The sequence below is a fragment of the Clarias gariepinus genome, chromosome 17 (genome assembly GCF_024256425.1).
Source record: "Clarias gariepinus isolate MV-2021 ecotype Netherlands chromosome 17, CGAR_prim_01v2, whole genome shotgun sequence".
Lineage (NCBI taxonomy): Eukaryota > Metazoa > Chordata > Actinopteri > Siluriformes > Clariidae > Clarias > Clarias gariepinus.
The window spans coordinates 12,760,618-12,784,301 of record NC_071116.1 but is presented as its reverse complement, the minus strand read 5'-3'; the positions used below and the strand labels follow the sequence as shown (position 1 = coordinate 12,784,301).

Genomic DNA, 23,684 nt, shown 5'->3' with positions numbered 1-23,684 from the left:
CAAACTGTTTGTGTTTTGTATGAGTGATTGTGTATTTGTGTGTGTGCCCTGCGATGGATTGTCACCCCATCCACCTTGTACATACGGTATAAGTCTCCTCGTATAGGCTCCAGGCCCCTGTAACCCTGTATACAGGATAATGTGATATAAATGAGTGAGTGAGTGAGTGTCCTCTTTATCATTTCATCTCACAAAGCATTTTATCACAGCAGCCTTTAAATTTATTCGTGATGCTAAACTAATACTAAAATTTACTAAACAACTTAACAGTACAATAACAAAGACTGTGACAGTAAATAATCGTTTTATCTACCGGAATTGTTGAAATTGTGATGTGGCTGGAACGGCACTTTAGTACATCATAAAGACCATTGCACAGGGATAATTTGTATTTTTTTTCTAATACTGTATTCACATAAAAAATATCAACAGTTTTAAACAGACAGTAAAGTGTACCTAAAGTATCTAATCACTTCAGATAATTCACAAGTCTGACAGATCCACCGAGAACTCAGAACATAATGTAAACCTTTGTTGTTGTTATTATCATTATTAAATATTTATTTATTGGGGGGGATTTTTCCTCACTTTCCCCCTAATTTAGTCCTGTCACTAGGGCACTTCTTCATCAGGGGTACTACTACCAGTCAGGGAGGGATGAAGACTATCAGGTGTTTTACACGGGAAATGATCTAGTGATCTCTGGATGATAGGGCGACACTTTACCACAGCGCCACTCGAGGAATGCTCAGATATTTTTTTAATAAATTAAATTATGCAAATTATCGTTCAGACCAGGAGGTGCAGATGGTGTAAAGCTGCTCCGGGTAGGCATCTTGGTTTAGAATGATTATTACGGTCAGTGTTTAGTGTCTTCCTGAAATCCCCAAACCCCCATAAAACACAACACATCGAACAGTGAAACAGATTAGCTACAGCATCATAAGACCACACCAGGTGCCACTCCTGTCACCTATGAGAATGAAACTGAGGCTATAGTTCAGCAAAATTGGACAATAGTAGGCTGGTAGGCTGTTGTCTACTATGATGTCAATAGGGACCAAAATCGCTGTGTGTAATAAAGTGGCTGGGAAGTGTATATAACCTCATCACAGTGAATTTCACTTTAGTGATTTTATTTTATTTTTTTTTAATATGTGGTTTGTTCAAAATGCTTTTAATTCCAGCCTAGTCATTAAACTATCAGCAAACAGAATCATACTGTTCTCGAAAATATCACAGATATGTTGCTTATCATTTATTCCCCCTCCCAACACTAACACACTCACTCTCTCTCCACAAAGTTAAATCAAACCCACACTAAAATAAATTACACAAGAAAATTAACATTTAGGTAAGGTTTACACAAGGAATAAAGTTTGTAAGGGAAAAATATAAAATAAGAATAAAATGTACAAAACATTTAAAAAATACGGAGGGTGGTAGCAGCAGTTATAATTGCCATACATACAGTAAAGTGGTGGGTGTCCATGTTTGTTGTGTGTGCAAAAGAAAGCATTGGAACTGGGTGAAGGGTGTGCAACAATAGGTGGTGTAGTGGATGAATATTTATAAACGTTAAGGTAAAAAAAAACAGTGAGGAAAATAATTCTTTTGAGGTATAGGTTCTTCACTATCTTCTAGATTTTGGTACAGCACTACTTGCTGTAGATGAGTGAAGGTCAGTTGGAATGATGCGCTCAGCTGATCGGTATGGTGCTGTTCCCAAACTTGGCCCTGATGCTTCCTGTCAAGGTGCTCTCAATGTTGCAAGTGTAAAAGTTCAGTAGCAGGTAGGAGGGCAATTTAAAGTCTTTTAAAAGTTGGTGAAGATGCTGATGAGCCTTCCTTATCATGGGGTTTATCAGGTATGTAACAGTTTCCTGTGTCATGTGAAAAGTTGGGCACCGGAAACTGTCCAGTCTCTGCGCTGGTGTCCTGTCCCTGCAAGTGGCTGGTAGAGCATCTCCTTCTTTGTGCTGCAGTCCACTTTTATCTTCGGGAAGAGTTTGTTCTTCTGGCACCAGTTCTCCTAATTTTAAATTTTCTCCAGGTAGGCCGTCTCATCGTTCTCAGTGGTCAAGCCCACCACAACAGTGTTGACTGCTAACTTCATGAGGGTGGAGTTGGTAGTGGACACACAGTTATAGGTGTACATTGCAAGGCTGAGGGTGATTGAGGATGAGACATGTCCACCCCCACTTACTGTTCTGTTTATAATATTATACTATTCATCCCATCAGTTACTCCCAGCCCTCAGTTGTGGATGGACAATCATGCTTAAAAACCTTTAGATTCGTAATTCGTAAGCCGCAACTAGCAGTAAGTAGTATTTTAGTGTGACGATTATCTTGGTTCAAGCAAGCAGCCCTAAAGTGAGTAATATCTTTAAACCATAGAACAGCCACAGGAAAAACAATACAACCACTGCAGAATAAAAAAGGAAATATGACCAGGGCCAGACATATCAGAAATAAATGGCCTCACTGGTGAAGTATTGTTTAACTTACAGTGTGCAGAACTTGCATTGATATCCACTGTGAGAAAAAAACAGCCAGAAGCAATCTGGTAAAAGACATTGATAATGAATCTAAAAAGGGCAACTCAATATATTGAATAAAAAAAAACCAGGATTGTTACTGCCTTTTTTAGAATTATAGTTACAATTTTGAAGTTCAACAAGTTATCATTTCTTTTTAAGTGTAGAATGAGTTCACTGAATGAGTCATTTAAATCTCACTTACTCAAAATACAAACTGGTGTCTCTCTCGCTCTTTATCTCTTTCTCTTTCACACACACTTACACAAATTATGAAATCATATAATTGTTTGTTGTGTGATATGATTGAAATGGTAATATCAGGACATTTACCCTCCAGAAAAGATCATACTTACCAGAGTACCGGTGCAACCTCTGCCTCATACGATTCCTGTTTATAATTCCTGTTTCTACAGTTGTGGCCAAAAGTTTTAAGAATTACATAAATATTGGAAATTGGAAAAGTTGCTGCTTAAGTTTTTATAATAGCAATTTGCATATACTCCAGAATGTTATGAAGAGTGATGAATTGCATAGTCCTTCTTTGCTATGAAAATGAACTTAATCCCAAAAAAACCTTTCCACTGCATTTCATTGCTGTCATTAAAGGACCTGTTGAGAACATTTCAGTAATCGTCTTGTTAACTCGGGTGAGAATGTTGTCGAGCACAAAGCTGGAGATCATTGGCAGGCTGATTGGGTTAGAATGGCAGACTTGACATGTTAAAAGGAGGGTGATGCTTGAAATCATTGTTCTTCCATTGTTAATCATGGTGACCTACAAAGAAACGCGTGCAGCCATCATTGCGTTGAATAAAAATGGCTTCCCAGGCAAGGATATTGTGGCTACTAAGATTGCACCTAAATCAATAATTTATAGGATCATCAAGAACTTCAAGGAAAGAGGTTCAATTCTTGTTAAGAAGGCTTCAGGGCGTCCAAGAAAGTCCAGTAAGCGCTAGGATCGTCTCCTAAAGAGGGTTTAGCTGCGGGATCGGAGTGCCACCAGTGCAGAGCTTGCTCAGGAATGGCAGCAGGCAGGTGTGAGCGCATCTGCACGCACAGTGAGGCGAAGACTTTTGGAAGATGGCCTGGTGTCAAGAAGGGCATCAAAGAAACCACTTTTCTCCAAAAAAAAAAACATTAGGGACAGATTGATCTTCAGCAGAAAGTATGGTGAATGGACTGCTGAGGACTGGGGCAAAGTCATATTCTCCGATAAAGCCCCTTCCGATTGTTTGGGGCATCTGGAAAAGGCTTTTCCAGAGAAGAAAAGGTGAGCGCTACCATCAGTCCTGTGTCATGCCAACAGTAAAGCATCCTGAGACCATTCATGTGTGGGGTTGCTTCTCATCCAAGGGAGTGAGCTCACCCACAATTTTGCCCAAAAACACAGCCATGAATAAAGAATGTACCAAAACACCCTTTAACAGCAACTTCTTCCAACAATCCAGCAACAGTTTGGTGAAGAACAATGCATTTTCCAGCACGATGGAGCACCGTGCCATAAGACAAAAGTACCTCGGGGACCAAAACGTTGAAATTTTGGGTCCATGTCCTGGAAACTCCCCAGATCTTAATCCCATTGAGAACTTGTGGTCAATCCTCAAGAGGCAGGTGGACAAACAAAAACCCACTAATTTTGACAAACTCCAAGAAGTGATTATGAAAGAATGGGTTGCTATCAGTCAGGATTTGGCCCAGAAGTTGATTGAGAGCATGCCCAGTCGAATTGCAGAGGTCCTGAGAAAGAAGGGCCAACACTGCAAATACTGACTCTTTGCATGTTGCAATGTTTTTTAATTGTCGATAAAAGCCTTTGTAACGTATGAAGTGCTTTTAATTATATTTCAGTACATCACAGAAACAACTGAAACAAAGATCTAAAAGCAGTTTGGCAGCAAACTTTGTGAAAACTAATATTTGTGTCATTCTCAAAACTTTTGGCCACGACTGTACACTGTATGAGTGGCTCTGTCTCTTTTCGGAGTGTGTAGGATGCAGTCAGTGCAGATTTCGTAAGCTTGTGGCCTTTCCTGACTGTGTAGACCAGGAGGGATGAATCGAAATGAGATGGTCTGGCTCTTGCTACATTTTAGATTTGTTCTTAGGGTAACCTTCTGGCATCGGTTTATTATTGATATTGTCCCTAAATATGGACAATATTTTAGAGAATGTTTGTCTGTGTGTTTTATTAAAACATCCACATGGATCTTCCTCCTGTGTTTTCAGTGTGCCATGGTACCGCAATTGTTTAATCAAGTACAAGACGAATCAGACTGTTTTCTGTGCTGTTAAATAACACAATATTTACATTTATATCTCATTATGCATTTAAACAGTTGAGGGTTAACGGCATTACTTAAGAGCCCAACAGCGGCAACTACTGTAGGTGGTGGTGGGGTTTGAACCTGCGACCTTCCAGTCAGTAGTCCAACACCTCAACCATTGATCTACCTCAGCAATGTTTGCTCAGTTCAAACCTTTAGACATTTCATCAAACATTTCTGATATTTAATAGGAAGCTATAATCCTATATTTGTATTATTGTTGGCTAATTAAGTCAGTTTCATTCAAACACTGTCATGATGTATAATACTGACCATACATCGTAGTAAATCTGTATCTATGCAGGACCTCTGGGAGTCTGCCATGGTGTCTGGCACCAGGATGTTGGCAGAGGTTCCTTGGAAGTTGAAACAGACTTGTGTTTTCAGAGCGTCCCAGGGGTGCATGATTGGATTGGGGTCTGGAGCGTTTGGCTCTTCGCCTGCTAGGCCCTGTGCACGGCAGGCTGTGGTGCACTGGATGATATAGTGCCTTCCTACTGTGGTTGGCATTTGCTTTTTTTGGCAGTTTGTGCTGCATTGGTCTTTCTGTACATAGACAAATCCAAATTGCAATATAAACCTGTAAAATGATCTTATCGGAAAACATGCAGTCTATTACAGTTAATGGATACAAAGTGTGGAGATTTGCCTGAAGTACAGTATACTTTAAGATGAATACCAAATACACCTGTGAAAAGCCTATTAAAACTTGTTCTGTAGTTTTTATATGATGCGTCCACAAACAGAGAAAAAAGTTCCAAAAACATTTTGATGTCTTCTGTTACTCATCTTATGTCCTTACAAATTATTTTTAAACAAATAAATTAAAATGTACAGACATGTACATACAAACATTACAGTTTAATTATATGTATAGATGAATAAATAATAAATATACTTAGTCACTAGTATAGAGATTATATTGAAATAATGCTGGAGCAGTCTTTAAATGTGATCAAAGCAGATCTCATGATGTACAGCAGCCATGGATTTTCAAATAAAATGCACCACTTGCTTGCGAATACATCTAAAAATGTTTTGTGAGCTTGCTTCAATTTCCCCCAGGATTTATGAAGGTCTTATTTTATCTTCCAGAGCCAGAGAAAACTTTTAAACATCATCTGACTATTTAATTGATTTATACTCAATTTCATACATTATTTGACAAACTCCCATCATATTGTTCCATAATTTCCTTTATCTAGAAACATAAGCCTGTTATTAAAATGACAATTACAAGAAAGCTAACTATCTTTGGGACAAATCTGTTATAAGGGAAGGGGAGCTGAAGAACTTATTTTCTCCTGGAGAGAAGTCTTCACAAGTCCAATCCTTTTAAATAATTTCAGTGATTCTATAAGCAATTCCTTGTGTATTTTGGAACACTTGGTACATTTCCCAATTTTCTGCTTTTTGTAAATTGTGGTTAGACGCACTGCCTGACCGCCTAGTCACAAAAATAGTCACCTACTCCGAGATTTCATTTAATCACCTTTAGCTTTAATTATAGCACACAATGCTTCCATATGCCTTGTAAAAAAATTTTGAGGGAGCAGTTTTATGCAAGATAGTTTTCCATGGAGTGGCCATCACGTGTTTGTAACAAAGCATAATTAAGTGCATAAAATATACAACATACAATAACACAAAATCCATGCTAGCTCTGAGCTTGTTTCCATGTGATGACACATTCCCATGTAGATGACAGGGACACCTGAACTGTATTCCACATGTCCAGTCTGCTCTTTAATTTCATTTTCGTTGCTGTCACTGCAGACAACCCTATCTCACAAAGATAGGTTGTTGAAAATGGCAGCAGGTCTTAATGCTTTTTCGGAGATTTGAGCATCTTCCGCCTTGATTTTAATCCAAAACGGCAGCATAGTTGAATTTGCAAACATGGCAAAAACTCTTTTAATGGCACATTTATTATACAGAGCAAGATTAGAGCATGAGTCACATGTTGTGATGTGAAGACAGAAGAGAATGGGAGACAATCTAATCATTTTTTTTAAATAAGACATTCTGCAGACTTTGATGGTCAATAAAATGGAAATAAAATTAAATACATACTTTTCATGGCCAGTGGTTGGGGACCACTGCTTTGGACCATCAGTTGTCTGGTGCAGAGGAAGGGTGGGTACAGAGTCAATGACCTTATCACTGCTAATACAACTATTGTACAAATCCATATCAAGGGAAGAAACACATTTAGTTAAGTAAAGAGAAAAAACAGCCTATCTTTGATTTAAGAAATCAGTCAGTCAATAATAAAAATCTAAAGAACTTTTAAAAAATCGAAATAAATTTATCCACAAGTGTGTTTGCCAAAACCATCAAACACTGATGAAACTGGCTCTCATGAGGACTATCCCAGTAAAGGAACACCAAGAGCTAACTCTGCTGCAGAGGATAAGTTTCTTAGAATTACCAGCCTCAGATATAACCAATTTAGAGAATCTCAGATTAGAGTCCACATAAATGCTTCCTGGAGTTCAAGCCGCAGACATATTTTAAGATCCACTGTTCAGAGGAGGCTGTGTGAATCAGGCTTTCATTAGATCAATGGAAAACTGTCCTATGTTCTCAGGGGTCCAAATTAGATATTTTTTACTTTAACGGTCATGTTAAAGTCATGTTATCTGTCATGTTAGATGTAGAGAGGGTAAACAGATTGTTCCTGAATGTGTGGTAATTAAGAGGTGTGACAGAGGTGTCATTATGCGAGGGTACTTTGCTGGTGACACTTAACCAGCATGGCTACCAAAGCATTTTTCAGCGACTAGATGCATTCTCATTTAGTTTGCACTTAGTAGAACCATCATTTGTTTTCCAACAGGACAATGACCTCAAACACACCTCTCAGTTATGTAAGAACTATGTGTATGTACACTCTACACTACAGTGATTATAGTGCTGCATCAGATGACCTGGCCTCCACAATCAACTGATCTAATTCCAAATGAGATGGTTTGGGATAAGTTTAACCAGATAGTGAAGAAAAGGCACTCAACACTTCTGGGAACTTCTTCAAGATTGTTGCAAAAGCTATTTTTTTGTTGACTATATAATTTCAGGTTAGATCTGTCATAATTTTAGTGTCTTCAGTATTAATATATTTAAACCTTAAAAAATAGAGAAACATTAAGCAGGTGTGTCAATTTTTGACTGGTACTGTATACAGAGAGAAAAATTGGCATAATTTTTTACATTTCACATAGCACATGTTAGTAGAGTAACTCTTCCTCTAAAGTTTCTTCTTAACGAGTTTCCATCACATGCAATACATTTGTGCAAGCGTTGAACCCAATTGTCATGATTTGTTCTTTCGGGTTGGTGGCCATCTTGTGTGGAGCACTTCCTGAGGCTGCAAAATTTAACCTTAAGCTCCACTATAAAGGGGAACTTTGGGGAAATCGTTCTCTGCAAGATGGGAATTTCCTAATGTCACATGTGCTACCTTTACTTTTGAACGCCTGCCCTTCCCTCCATGCTTCTGGTTGACCTGCCTTGAATCTTTTGAAGTATATGTTGGTTTTGGATGTAAAAAATAACCTGTTGTATTTACTATGCCTTTGGGCTACTGAGTGTGACTTGCCTGCCTTGGATAACCTGCTCTAATCTTAATTTGGCTAAAGCTAACAAAACCTGGCTGCTCTCACCTACGAATTGGCCCTCAGGGTGTACTTTAGCTGATCATAAATCACCTCTGATGTTTAGTGATTCTGTATGTATCGTCATGTTTGAACTTAAGAGCTGTGCATATCAACCTAGCCATCAATTTATTTTTTTTCTGTTTGTGTGAAAAACATTTAATGAGCTTGAATCTCTCTTACGCCTGACCCATTTTTTCTACGCACTACCCACTGAGGTCGAAGGCCATCCTTTCACTCTGAGTTTGGCAATTCTGCTTCTAACTCCTTGACCTAGCGCAGTGGTTCTCAAACATTTTCTGTCATTCCCCACTTAAGGGGGTGGGCGAATTTTGAAGCCCCACTTGTCAACAAAATGATAACGAAAACGGCTAAGTGTACTATTTATTGAAATATCAATTTCTAATCCAATAAGTTCAAATAACGCCAAGTTCAAAACAGATAAAATACACGTGCAATTTTTATAACAGGCTTACTTCGTCACTTACCTAGAGCTTTCTTTCAAAGAAGTCGAGTGGCTTATTAACGTGACTGGGGTGTGTTGGCTCTAAGTGTCTTCATGCTTTGTTGGGTCTCATGCTGTCTGCTGCCAGCGATTTAAGACACAAAACACACACAGGTCTCTCCTCTGCCCTCACCATCACCACCATGAATCCAAGCGCAACATAGGCTTCATCATAGGCTTTTTGGTTGATTAGGCTGATGATGCTAAATCACCTGCTTTTTTGTGGTCCATGTAACAAATGTATCCATTGACGTTATTATGCTCACTACATACAGTACGCTACTGACCCGGTGTTATGCTCTAAAATGCCCCCCCCACCCTGCCACGGATTGCCTCCCCTACATAATCTCTTTAAAATAATATATTAGAACATAAATTCATAGGTTTATGGTTTACAAATTACAAATTATAACAAACGAATTTAATTATAAAATAAGCAATATAAAAAATGTTGTATAGGGGAAAAATATATAAAGTATATATATTTTTTCATATATAACATGTATATTTTTATATTGCTTATTTTATAATAAAAATCATTTCCTATAATTTTAATTTAGTGTAATTTGTGATAAATAATTTGTTATTTGTACATTGACAAACCCCTACAAAATAAACGTGCCATAAAATAATCATTTTTGGGGATTTGTATTAATCGTCTCGACGGCTGTCACGTGCCTAGGGTTAATAATAATAGTAATGATATATTTGACAATAATAATACTTTGAATGTATGTCCTAATATAATATTTGATAGAGATTACGAATATGTGTGTGGGGGGGGGCAATCCGTGGCAGGGTGGCATTTTAGCGCATAACAACTGGTAAAGTTAGTTTGATATTCAAACTATATATGTAGATATTCTCTACGGCGCAACGAATGATTTAGGGATCATTGCAAAATGCTGCACACCAACAAAAAGCGTAGAACGATATTGATCTTCCCTTCTGATCAGCGCCTGAAGGATCAAAAAGCAACTTTGTTACCACACTGGAAACTAGAAATGCCAGACTAGTACTGCGTGATAAAATATAAATTTTTAACAAAAATACAGAAACATCAGCATACACATAAGAATAAATGAAATTACATATAAAATACCGAACGTTTCCTTATATATTGTTCCGCTGCAATTAACATGCCGACGTTAAACCGTTATTGTTGCACTATGGTTCCACTTTTTCTCTGATGTTATTTTAATTTACTTGTATTAATGATCCATTTCTTTGCGTGTGATTGTTTAGTTTCAAGTGTCCGATCTTTATTGTCAATAAAGAAAAGCATGAAATAGAATAGGTACTTTACTATTATTTTTCACAAATTCCCTCCCGTTCATTGCGCCCCACCTGTCATATCTGTATTGCCCACTAGTGGGGCGTGCCCCACACTTTGAAAACCACTGACCTAGTGTAACCCTGTAAAGTAACCTTTCGACCAAGGCAACTACTGTGTTAACCACCTGCAATCACCTTACTGAACCTACAGCTACAGGTAAATTTCTACACACACTCTCTTTCTCTCTCGCGCGCGGCATTTAGAGTGTGTGTGTGTGAAGCAGAGAGGGGGTGCTTTTCACACACCCACGAACACACACACACACTTTCTGCACCTCACAGAAACTCTGCTCTGTCGCGATTCTTTTCAAAGGTACAGTGTCGGTTTGTTCGTTTTACGTTACAGCAGTGATTCCGTTAGTATGCGCTTACACGAGTGTCATTGGCGACGTTCCTTGCAAATTTTTCAGATAAAACAGTCTTTTCGTTGATGTGTGTATAAAGTCTCATTTAAAGGTTAAAAATCTATTTTCTCCCACAGCCTCTCTTATGTGTGTGTGCGCGTGCGTAATTTGACACCGTGCCGGTTCATACACTCTCTCCGGGACAGGAGGGGCTTCACATACACACACACACACACACACACACACACACACACACACACACACACACACACACACACACACATACGGCTTGAAACGAATAATTTGAGTTTTCATTATTTTTATGGGAAAATTCAATTTATGAGTGTTTTGGAATATGAGTCCGCTTCCGGAGCGAATTATGCTCGTAATTCAAGGTTCCACTGTATTTCATATTACATAACAAATATTACACTACAAAATTATTGCATTTTGAGTTTGAATACCATCTTTCAGTCTAGTTCAGTACATGCAATCGACATGATTCCGTGATCACCCAACTGATCACCCCTGCTGAAACTGGTTCCTCTCAATGATTCTCCCTAAGGCCATCTCGGGGAGTTTTTCCTTGCCACCGTCGCCCTCGGCTTGCTCGTCAGGGACAATTTTGAGCATTATGATTTATACACAATTTCCTAATTTTCTTTTGATTTTGTGAAGCTGCTTTGAGACAATGACCATTGTTAAAAACGCTATACAAATAAAATTTAATTAAATGCATGGGGAAAACTGTGGAAAAGTGGACAACTATCCAATTGAGTCAGCAATGTTCACATTTTTTGAGCCTGTACACAGCCACATCATGTTAAATAATTGTGATCTCAATATTGACCAGAATTATTGTGTTTACGATTTTTGCCATTGTTAAAAACCACTGAACCCAAGGCTAATTTTTTAGCTTAGCTGTTTCTCCCTTTACGTTTTATTATACTCTGCATGCTGTTGTTAAATGTACATGACAGTCAGCCTTTGCAAGTGTCAAGCCATTATGCATCACTGCCTACACAGGCACCCAGTGTTCCTATAATTTATTTACTTTGCCATCTCATTGCCTGTACAGTCTTACTCCTTGTTTTTCTTGTGTATTAATCAACGGCAGCTCAGGCCACATTTGTAACTCAAAAGGAACATGGTCGAACATGGGCAGCTACAAAAATCCACTGGAGAGAATGCAGAATGGATGCCATGAGGGATATTTGGAAGGTCTTAATGGTGTACAGTACATAGACAAATTAAAAACATACATTAGAAGAAACTGCTAATGCTGATGCCCATAGGGTGTAGGCTTTTGCCTACTACAGAGCTTTGGTTAAAATTTTACTGTTGGTTTTTGCTGTATTTTGAAACTAACAGGTGCGTTGCAAATCATGTTTTTCGTTTTTTGTGTGTGGAAGCCAAGACAAATGTAAGAAGGCGTACTTTACAAGCTCAATTGCTCTCACATAGTCCAGGGGTGACAAATTTTTGTATCAGATGACAGGTACATAAAAGTCAATGGTGTTATTGGATTTTAGCCAGTTCCTTTTTCAATCCTGATATATAAACCGCATCACACGCTATTGGTCTGGCTTTCTAATGCAAATTATTTCTGTGACTGTGATAGACGGAGACACCTGTTCTAACTGACCCAGCAGAGGTCATTCACATTGGAAAACAATGTGGTGTAAATCTAGTGCAGCCTCTTTATACTTTATCCAGTAAGTAGCATAGTAAAATGCTATTTATTTTATATTGAAATGTTCTACAAAATAAAGGGTTGTTGCTTTTCATTACTGCATAATTGTCAGTGTAGAGTAAATTAAAGTTATGCCTATTCACCCAAGCAGTTGCATATTGTCGAAATTATGCTGAAAAAGTCTATTATTTATTTAGCTTTGCTTTAGCACATTGAAACAAGTAGGAAGGTTTGTGGGGGACTGTTTTAATTTGATCTTACTTCTGCGTGCACCTGAAGGAATTTCTATCACTGTTCCTTTTTCATCATTTAAAGCTAATGTGCTGTGGCATGTACGGTACGCCATTATGACCAGTACTGTATGCAAGAGTACATTTGTGATGTGTGGCACATCTCTGTTCCTTCCACTCAATTACTTTATAGCAAGATGCAGCCGCTAGTATAGACAGGCTTCTTTTTATAAAAAAAAATTATAATAACTTTTTAAATATAAAATACAGCTTTTTTTCACTGGAAACTTTCTTGAAGATCTAAAATACATGACAGTATACGGTACATTTACACATTTAATGTTATATTAGCAAATGTTTATCATATACAAAATGCAGTTTATTGTCATACATGTATTAAATTATTATGTATACAATTGTCTTTTCAGTCAAAGAAAACTAATTTGCATGTCAGGCATATAAGTTCACATTTTTGAGTGTATATTTTATAAAATCATTGATTAACATCTTTCTGAAGGCCTGGGTTTAATTCCCAATCACTGAATCAACTGAAGTGCCATGCCTGTTTGAAACCCAGATAAAATGGGAGGGTTGCGTCAGGAAGGGCATCTGGTGTAAACTGTGCCAAGTTATGTGCGGATCAGATGGTCCGCTGTGGCGACCCCTTGATGGTAGCAGCCGAAAGACCAAGAACAGCTCATTAATTTCTTTCTCTTGTTATTTTAGCCTCATTGTATTTTGTCCTAAGCTTTTTGATAGCTGACCGTTTTCACTACTACGCATAACCTAATGGAAAGATTTCATGCGTTTAATTGACAAGACACAAGCATATTGTACACTTTAAGTTACAGCCTTTAATTAATATTAATGTCAGACATACATAACTGGTGCAAATGTATGGGTGTACATCTGTTCCAATGACTGACAGTATTCAATGTACATAAATATAGTGGGATCAGAAACCCAAGAATATCCCTTTAGTCAAAAATTAACAGTTTCTATACGCTTTCCATCATGCTGTGTGAACTGGCTGAGATAAAAGCTACCATTACGATCTGCCTTACACGCTTCATTAATCGGATTTCATTAATGTTTTGTTGAAATGTCCTTGTGGCCTTTTAACTCGCTGCTGAAGCCAGCACAAAATTTACCAAAAATCTTGAATAAACTGAAGCTAATTATTTCTGCTTCTACATAGATGCAGGTGATGCAACCTTTTGTTTCATAAATAAATTTAGAGGCAACCCACTACCGTCAGAAATGATTTGCTGCTTTCCTAACAGAAACCCTGGGTCACCAATAACATAAGAGCTACACTAAATGAGAAAAAGGGTAATAAGAGAAAGTAGTTTTACAACTAGTGATAGGATGGCAGCAAAAAGGATTGAAAGACAGCTGTTCAAGATCAGAGAGGGAAGAGATATATTAAAGGAAACCAGAACAATGTCTTAGGGAAAAAAGAACAAACATAAGAAAAGGCATAAATAGCATCACTGGCTGTAGTCATTCCAATGAATTTAGAATTTTCTTCAATTGGTTTGATGTGGAGCCTCAAATGCGTCCCCATACAGCTTCCAGTCCAGTCTCCTCCAAAATTATTACCTGCTCAGTAGATGTAGTAAGAAGGGAATTGAGCAAAATTAGCCCCACGGAGAGCTACAGTACGGAGAGCATCATGCTTCATCGCGGTAATGAAAGTAGCACGCCCCTGTGTCCTCAGTGACTACATGAGATCAACGTTTTCGGCCTGTTACAGTTTGTCTACCAGCCTACTTGGAGTAGATACTGCCATCACATACCTGCTACTGTCTAGCGAACTTACAACCACCCAGACAATCCAGGAAGCACTTTAAGTGCCTTCAACACTATTTGGCTGGCGAGAATTTAAAAAACATGCACATAGTCACCCCCTTGCGTTTCTTGGATTATTATCTCACTGGCTGCTCCCAGCATGTCCTCCTACAGAACTGTGTGTCTGATCACATTTGATTTTGAATACAACTCCTGCCATCTTTTGATGTTCTCTGACTCTATGGTTGCTGGATATATTCACGAAGTTGACACCTCAAAGTATTTGACAGTGGTGGACATCTGTGTTATTTAATGTGAATTTTATCATCTACAGCTCAATATTAGAACTAACTAGTAGTGGCCTTTAGAAAATCCAGAACCTTTGTTACTGTATGGGATGGAAAAGTTGAGGAGTACAAACACCTAGGAGTCTATTTATACAATAAACTGGATAAACAATTAACACAACAACTTTTTACAAGAAAGGTCAGAACAACTCCAGTGTTTTCTGGAGGCTTAGGACACTAAACATCTGCAATACCATGTTACGGATGTTCTTTGAGTCTGTGGTAGGTAGTGCAATCTTTTATGTGGTCGTCTTCCGTAGCATGAAGGTGTCAGACAAACATAGACTGTAGAAATTAACCAGACGGGCCGGCTCTGTCTCAGGCATTGAGCTGGACCCTGTTCATGTTGGGGCTGAGAGGAAGATTCTGTATGAACTCTATTCAATCCTACTCACCCACTGCACAGTGTGTTGCCTGATTAGAGAAGCATATTCAGCCAGAGACTGATTACTATCAAGTGTTTTTCTGAGGACCAGAGGAGATCCTTTCTTGATATAAAAGTCTGAAGTGAAAGCAGAAACCGTAACTGAAGATGGTCACAATCATGTAAATACATGCATTTATTTACATTTATTAATTAAGACCATTACTTGTCTTTCCCTCTTGACAACACACACCTAAATGCTCCAGGCCAAAACTGCCAAACTGCCAAAACATCATCTTTTATAGTGATCTGCACACCCACTGATGATTAGCGGCACCTGGATGCAACTTACCATCTTTAGTCCTGTGGAAACAGTAAGAGGTACTTGGATATTTAATTGCCAGATGTCCCCCCCCAACCCCCCCTTTGTGGCTACATTTTTGTTAAATAAATAATGGCACGGTGTTACTTTATCCTTCTGAGGTCGTATTTGCCCAATACTAAGACCCACTATGATCAGATGATTCCCCCCCCCCTCCACACACAAAAGCTCTAGAGTTAAAAGGAGGTACTAACTTTTACACATGTCTGTACATCACCCTATTTCTGCAATCCTTTTTTCACGTGCGTGCGTGCGTGCGTGCGTGCGTGCGTGCGTGCGTGCGTGCGTGCGTGCGTGCGTGCGTGCGTGCGTGCGTGCGTGCGTGCGTGCGTGTTCCTATCTAGTTAATTAAGGAGAACTGGAAATAAAAACATGACACACAGCAACACCGTCACTTCTTGTATACATTCTCTCCAGGTGTGAAAACTTTTTCCACTTACCTGATGTATGCCCATTGTATGAAGTCCTTTATTCTTCAAAACCTGCTGGATCCGGCTGGACACAGATTCAAATAGATGTCTGCAGTACTCTGGTGTCACTTGTGTCAATCCATGCCTGCCTAATTGGTTCCCGAAGATCATGTACAGAAATTTGCAACAGAAGTTTGCATCACATTTGAGAATTCCTTTTAGCCATGTTTGTGCAGAGGTGTAAAATAGACTGTGGGTTATAACCAAAGCTTTTCTTGAGGTCAGTTGCAGGTTTACATGCGGCACATAATTACCCCCTGTCCCCTTTCTCTATGGTAAGTGCTCTGTAACTCTTTAAATTCTGTCTGATGTTTTACTTTAAAGCACCTTCATGTCAAGGTGAAAATATTCAGGGCTAAGTTTAAACTATTCCAAAATGATCCCAAATGATGGGTAATAATAATGCCATTGCTCCAGAGATGTTTTATTGCATTCAGATTTGGACTCTAGAACTTCCTAAGAGGTGTTTTGATGCCACTTCAATGATTTAATGGTGGTGTTTTTGCTAAAATGTAAACCGTCACTACACCTTGAGATCCTGAGCACTCTGGAGAATGATGGCTCTTTATTTTTCTGCATCCATCTTTTTGGCTTAATTTTTTGTTAAGTAAATAATGGCACAGTGAAATAAAGTTATACTTTATCCCTCTGAGGTTGTATTTGCCAATTACTAAGACCCACTATCAGATGATTTTTTCCCCCTTTAGAATTAAATGAAGATACTAACCTTTACACATGACTGTGCATCACCCAATGTCTGCAATCCTTTCTGTGAAATATAACATTATATGTTTGTATGTTGTGCTTAGGGCAACTTATTTCTTTATCTGTTGTTACTGTAATAACATGATGGAATGCGCAGATGTTTTTCTGGAACTAGTCTCCTAGTCCCCAAACATCATGTTTTTCCCCACAGCATGGTTTTGCCACCACTGTGCTTGATTAGAGGGAAGGTATTAATAAGGTCATGCACAATGCTTGTTTCCTTCACACATGGTTTGGGGAATTATGTCACTAGAACAGAGGATTTTACTTTTCATTTTCTGAGAGTCCTTCAATTGCTTTTTAGCAATCTTTCTGCATACTGTGCCTTTCAGTGAGAAATGGCTGGCCACTCTACAATGGAGGCCTGATTGGTGGACTGCTGCAGTGCTGGTGGTCATTCTGTAAAGCTCTTTCATCTCCACAAAGGAAGTTTGGATCTTATTTATAGTGACCCTTGGGCCTCTGGTTACCTGTCTGACCCAGGCCCGTCGTCCCGGTTTATATAGTTTAGCTGAGTAGCCAGATCTGGAAGGATCGATCGTTGTTCCAAATCTCTTCCATTTGCGAATGATAAAGCAATCGTGCTTGTATTGTAAGCTGATGACCCAAGCCATTAGGTGATTCTAAACATACTTAATCCAATGGTGTAAAAAATGGTTTGCCTCTTACGGATTTCTCATTTGTTACTATATAACACAAGTAAAAACATAGTTTTTAAATTAAGGTTTTTTATTATTAAGGGAAAACAAAATCCAAAACTACATAGTTCTTTGTGAAATTTTTTTTTTCACGTGTGAAAAAAGCTACCTAAAATTTCTAGATTTAATTATCATGCATGATGCATCCCAAAGCATGACCACATATCCTCTTTATACAAAATCAGTAAAGTGATAATTCACTGTGTATGACAAGACATTATCTGTGTATGAGTGGATTTTTAATGCTGATAATCTGTTTGACTAAATGTGGGGAAAGAAATGGCTCAACAGATTTTAGTTTTTAGTTTTAACTTTAATTTACATTAATGGATCTAATGAATATGGAATTACTAAAACTGTCAATTAAAATTTTGACGCCTAAGTGTTTTATTACAGTTAAATCACGGTTATTGTGTCAGACTAAACAAATTGAATCATAATAGTAGTCAAATAAATAATACAACATCTTTATGGATATAAAAAAAATAGCATTCCACTCGCTGGGGTAAAAGCTGTTAAGGTTATTATTGTCTTTCATGTTTAACTTGACCATGCATTCCATGTCACTTGAAATGTAGATTGTATCTGAATCTTAGGCTACGTTTACACTGTCAGGTAAATCTGACCCAATTCCGATTTTTTGCTCATATGTGACACATATCCGATATGTTCTATGTCCGTGTATAAAGGAAAAAAACGCATGCATTCCGATATTTCGAAATCGGTTTCAGGCCTCCTTTATATGTGGAAATAAATCGGATATAAATCAGATATGTGCTAATGTGCTTGTCGTGTAAACACATCTCCTCTTATATTGAACTTCCAGTCTCGCATATTATTATGCACATCAATCACTGCTATCTGTTTTCACCCAGATGAGGATGGGTTCCCTGTTGAGTCTGGTTCCTCTCAAGGTTTCTTCCTATTACCATCTCAGGGAGTTTTTCCTTGCCACTGTCGCCGTCGTCCTAGGCTTGCTCATCAGGGACAATCAGGGACAATCATATCATTTTGATTCATACACATTCACATTTCATACAAACTTAGTTCTTTTGATTGTGTAAAGCTGCTTTGTGATGATGTAAATCGTTAAAAGCGCTATACAAATAAAATTGAATTGAATTGAATTGAATTAAACAGACAGATCAGATTCCTGAGTCTTCATGTTCTGTGCGTCAATAAAACTGCGACTTCTTTGCGGTTTAATGACGTAATGTTAATCTCCGGTGGAAGTGCATGTGGAATTATAACATCGCAGGTGACATGGAAAAAAAAAAGCACCCTTCCCCAACAGGGTGAACACATAGAAACCCCCGCAAGGCATGCTGGTCATCAGCCGCCGCCCCGCCCACGCCACACTGCCCCCACACGAGCTGTGACCGTCCCCGGTCACCATGATGAACTCTGTCTCAGAGGCGTGAAGGTGGTCGGCGCCGGAGTCCTTTGGCGGGGGAGGGATAAGCGCAGACATTGTGCTGAGGCGGTTCGGCCTCCACAGAGTTCAATGTTTCGTCGGCGTGCGGCTGGTAAGGAGCAAGACGGTCCCGGTGGAGCACAACTCATGCCTGCCCTGCCAACAGAGGCCCACCCAGTGGGACATAAGCTTGGCCGAGAGCCCCCTCTTCCTTCCGGAGTAACACACCCATACCTGCTCTCCAGGAGCAAAATCTCGCCCCCGTCTGTGAGTGTCCACGCCCATACGCTCCATAGGTGCCCCCACCCGAAAGTCCTGCAGCGGTGCCCGCGAGTGCTGAGTGGGGCCCTTTTCCTGCTTGGCGATGAGCGGATCACGGTCCAGTTATGACACCGGCAAAGCAGGGTGATGCACTGGGTGATGCAGTAACTCGGCTGCACGCTGGCTCGGACGGTTGATCACTGCCGAAGAGCCTGGAGAACTGCACAGGGAGAATGTTCGGAGTCGAGGGTTCTACGTCGCCACTACGCTCCACTCGCTCGCAGTACCGACCACACGCTTTGCTGCCCGGCCGTTGGGATAAGGCGCCGGCGTTAGCGTGGAGCTAGCACACAGTTGACGTAAATCCCAGCGCGATGTACTACACGTCCCGAACGGAAGTTGAATCCACCAGTTGGGGGAGCAAGAACGGTTGTGGGAGGCGGCTTCCTAGTTTAGCGGTACGTAGTACGCTGTCCCTCAGGCCTGAGGACGTTGCAACAGTAGTCCCGAGGTCCCGTACCATGGCATCGCCGCGAAACCTCTAAGACTTGCCCGTTGCCTATCCGCGATGGGTAGCCCTGTACCTAGCTAGGTTCACCTACCGCGCGGCACGGAGCTGCTGGCGGTCACTCGACTCTTTCGCTGTGATGTTCCGCCATTATGGGCTCAGCGCGCTCGGTCTCGTGCAGCGCCTCGGAAAGGGAAGCTGGTGCCACTAACCTGATGTGCTCCGAGAGAGCTACCCGGACGGCTGTTCCCGCCGGGGACCAGCCCGCGAAGTCGGCGGCTAGCTCTACTTGGGCGAGGAATGCGTGGGGTTCAACGGCACTGTTGTAGGAATGCGCAGCTGCAGGCTGTGTAAATATGTCTGGGTAATTTATAACCAAGGTGGTGATAAAACTCTAACGGGGTGTAACGTGATTTTTTTTTTTTTTTTTTTTTTTTTTAGCGTAAGGTAAATGTCAGAGTTTTTTTTTTTTAGGTAATTTGAAATTAAATACTGTACATAATTTACAGTATAGGACTTATTTTCTAAGTTGTTTTTGCTCTCAGTCCTAACATGCTTCTAGTATAACTCTCTGTAGTTTTCGATTATGCGATGATAAAAGTATATACTACCTGTATATACCGGTCATCATAATGTACACCCCCCTGCCCTACAGTTTCTGATTGGCTAAAACTGAGCGAGCAAGCGTTGTGATATTCACCGACCTTATAGAGGCACACTGTAAAGGTAAAAGAAAGATGAGAATTACTGTATATAACTGAATCATTCACTAAGCTCTGGCCTGATGGCTGAATTAATAGTGTTTCGTGTTACACTGTGAGTGTGATTTGATATAGAAACTGGAAATGGTTGTCAAGTTAACAAGTGAATGCAGCTCGATCTGAATGTAGGCATATACATAAATAAATGGGATTGTGTGTTTGCTTAAATAGATATCATGATTATATAAAATTTATTATGAAGCCCTACTAAGCAGCTGTGATTATTAGCCAAATCCAGTCTGATATCCACAGGAAACAATCCTTCCTTCCATTTTAATGAGTGCCCTGCCAACTAGGCTGGTTAAGTTTCAAGTGGATAAAAAGTTAATTTGTCATTGGCATCAGTATTATTTGATTTTTACTATGTGGTTCTGCGGGCATATTGTGTTGCTGTTCCAGTTCCAACCTGAACTCTGTTTACCATTTGTCTGGACTTTCTCACTTCTTTCCTCTTTGTTCCTTAGTTGTTTTGTCCTACTTTCCAAGCACAAGAAGGTAGGAGGATTAGCTGCACTATATTGCTTGTGGAAGTGAATGAATGATTGAGCGAATGGGTGTTTGTGCAGTGCCCTGTAATGGACTGGCATCATTACCTTTGTGCCCAATGTTCATGGAATAGGTTCCATTTTCTTGTCCATGATACTGTATATAGTATCCATGATTAGGTTTAAGTGCAATGAATTCCTGGACTAAAATAACGTATTACGCTGACACATAATTTGCCCTGCCCTATCTGTTGTTATCAGCAGACAGCCTTTATTGGCTTGGTTAGAATCATGCTGTCAGTGGGAGTTAGACACAAGCCATAAGGTGGAATTGCAGGTTTAAAAAGCACATTCAAAAGATGTCACAGCTAGAATATGTCTAAAATATTGATGCTTCATTTTTTTATAGGTTTTGTTTTCTTTTTTTCTCAAGATTTATTGTTGTTTCTTTTCCATTAAGCAGTCTTGGTGCTTGCCAGCAGAGTGATGGAGGAGGAATGCCCGCTGGGCCAGTTTCCCTGTGGAAATACAAGCATGTGCCTACCACAGGTGCTTCAGTGCAACGGTCACAGGGACTGTGAGAATGGAGCAGATGAGGATCATTGTGGTAAGTATGCACCTGCTACAAGCATAAAGACTGAAAAACTCTCAATATTTTTAATATAACTTTTTAAAAATATAATTCAGGGCAAAATAGTACTTCATACTTTCTCAGCATGATGTAAACCCTGTGTAAGTTAAAACTTAAAAACTTGACCATAATATTTGGATGAATGAAAAACCGAAACGCAATGTTGCAAATATAACCTCCAAACAACTGAATGTCAACATGTATTTTATAGTATGTATACCATTTAATGTACATTCACACAACATTCACACATACCTGTATAAACCTGTTGTTAATAATAAAAATTATAATAATTAAGGTCCCATAATTTTTTTTTTTTTATTCTCTAAGTTAACGTTGGTCTTAGAGGGTACCCAAAGTGTGTCTGTTAATCCTCCAGTTATAATGCCTCCCAGATAATTTTTCTTTTCTTTTTTTTTAAACATGAAATTCCCTTTATTTAACTTGTCTGAATTCAGTTTCTATGTAAAAAGGCTACTGCTAAGCCACGACGTAGCAAGGGAACAGCAGAGCTGAGCAACATCCTCAGGAGAGATCTTCTTTATATACTGTACAGTAGTCACAATAGGGGAAGGAAAAGATTGGCTTCTTTAAACCCTGGCCAATACAAAAATTGAAAAAATACAGAAAGCAGGAAATTTCTTTTTTTTTTTCGAACATATAAATATATAACAGTACTTTTTGGTTAAAAAAACATAAACAGGTTCAAATTCAAATTCAAATTTTATTTGTCACATACACAGTACGAAATGTAGTGAAATGCTTAGGTAGACATGAATTCAGCAACAAGAGGCAAAGAAGTATCAATTTGGAAACAAAAGCTTATTAAAAATCTGTATCAGCTTTCCTTGGGTTAGGCTTGCAATTAAAGTCTATCTGAGTATAATCTAACAGGTTGTGGTCTGTGGGTTTGAATGCCACAGCAACTCCTGTTAACAAGAAAAGAAATCCAGAAGGCAAAATTATTCATTTATTTATTTATTCAGTTGGTTCAGTTAATCTGCATTATTTATTTTGCTACACGAGTGTGTATAATCAGAATGCCGGTTGGCTCAGGTTAAATGTCTGTGGCTTTCTGCTATACTGTAGGTGATAACAGTGGATGGGCTGACATCTTTGACCGAACCATTGCGAAGAAAGCTGAACCACAGGACCTCACAGATGTCTGCTGTATGTTTATATCTTTCTTACAATTTTTTTTTTCTTTTCAAACAAAGTGTGATGTGCTTGGACAAGGCTGTCTCTGATAAGGGCAGTTTGAGATCACATGCTGTATTATGTCTCGCATGAAATACGAAATCCCCAGAAAAGCACAGCCCACATGCCTTTTTCAAATGATGTAGGACTTTAAAACAGGTTTTGTGTGTTTTGACATCCAGCCATCACTGTGTAAATGTTAACGCATGACAGTACTTTGTGCTTCAGTGCTCAAGATATCTAACTTTTAGGGTTGATTGGTGTGGCTACAGTTCCACAGATTAATCGAAACTTCTAAGGGCGTATGTATGTGGTGATTGCTTTTAGCTCTTCAGCAGTATCCCGAGAGCTGTGACTGCACCAAGACAGAAGTGGAATGCGTGGGGGTAAACTTGCACATCGTGCCTCCCCTCTCCTCTAACGTGACTTGGCTGTAAGTAATGTCCATAAGCAATTTGATCTTTTATAAATAAAGATTTAAAAAAAATTGCGATCATAATCCATGCTTTTTCACTGCTCAGGTCCCTGAAGAGCAATGACCTGAGAGAGCTTCCTGACGATGTCTTCTCTAAATATACTGACCTGCAGCGACTGTGAGTGTCCACAGACATTAATCTTAGTAATGTAAAGTAACTTAGTAACTGTAACCAAAAAGTAAATGTTTATGTTTATTTACAGAATTTAAGGGACACCTTTATCTAGAATGATCATGCTACAATGGAAAACATACAATACCAGTCAAAAGTTTGACCTAGCAGGATTTATTTTCTACAATACTAGATTTTTTTTTCAAGATTATAAAATGAAACATAGTTTTAATTAAATAACAACGAAACCACAGGCATTTGATATTTTAAGACACAAAGGTCAGCTTTTCTGAAATAGTTCTTGCAAGAATGGTATTGTCAAGTGTATATGCAAAACCCATCAAGCACGAGAGTTCAGAGTACGAGACATGTATTAATATCAACGGTTCTAAGG

General features: G+C 39.1%; 1 protein-coding gene across 2 annotated transcripts in view; it reads left to right on the top strand.

Moving 5' to 3' along the window:
- rxfp2a (relaxin family peptide receptor 2a) overlaps positions 1–23,684 on the top strand; it is an 86,419-nt gene that overhangs the window by 8,241 nt on the left and 54,494 nt on the right. Inside the window, exons 2-5 of one of the 2 annotated variants that reach the window (XM_053516413.1) lie at positions 21,339–21,482; positions 22,596–22,676; positions 23,031–23,136; positions 23,225–23,296. In XM_053516413.1, coding sequence (XP_053372388.1) covers positions 21,339–21,482; positions 22,596–22,676; positions 23,031–23,136; positions 23,225–23,296 — 403 coding nt within the window. Of the gene's footprint in view, positions 1–21,335; positions 21,483–22,595; positions 22,677–23,030; positions 23,137–23,224; positions 23,297–23,684 lie in introns of both variants that reach the window. The other variant, XM_053516412.1, reaches the window with a different exon arrangement.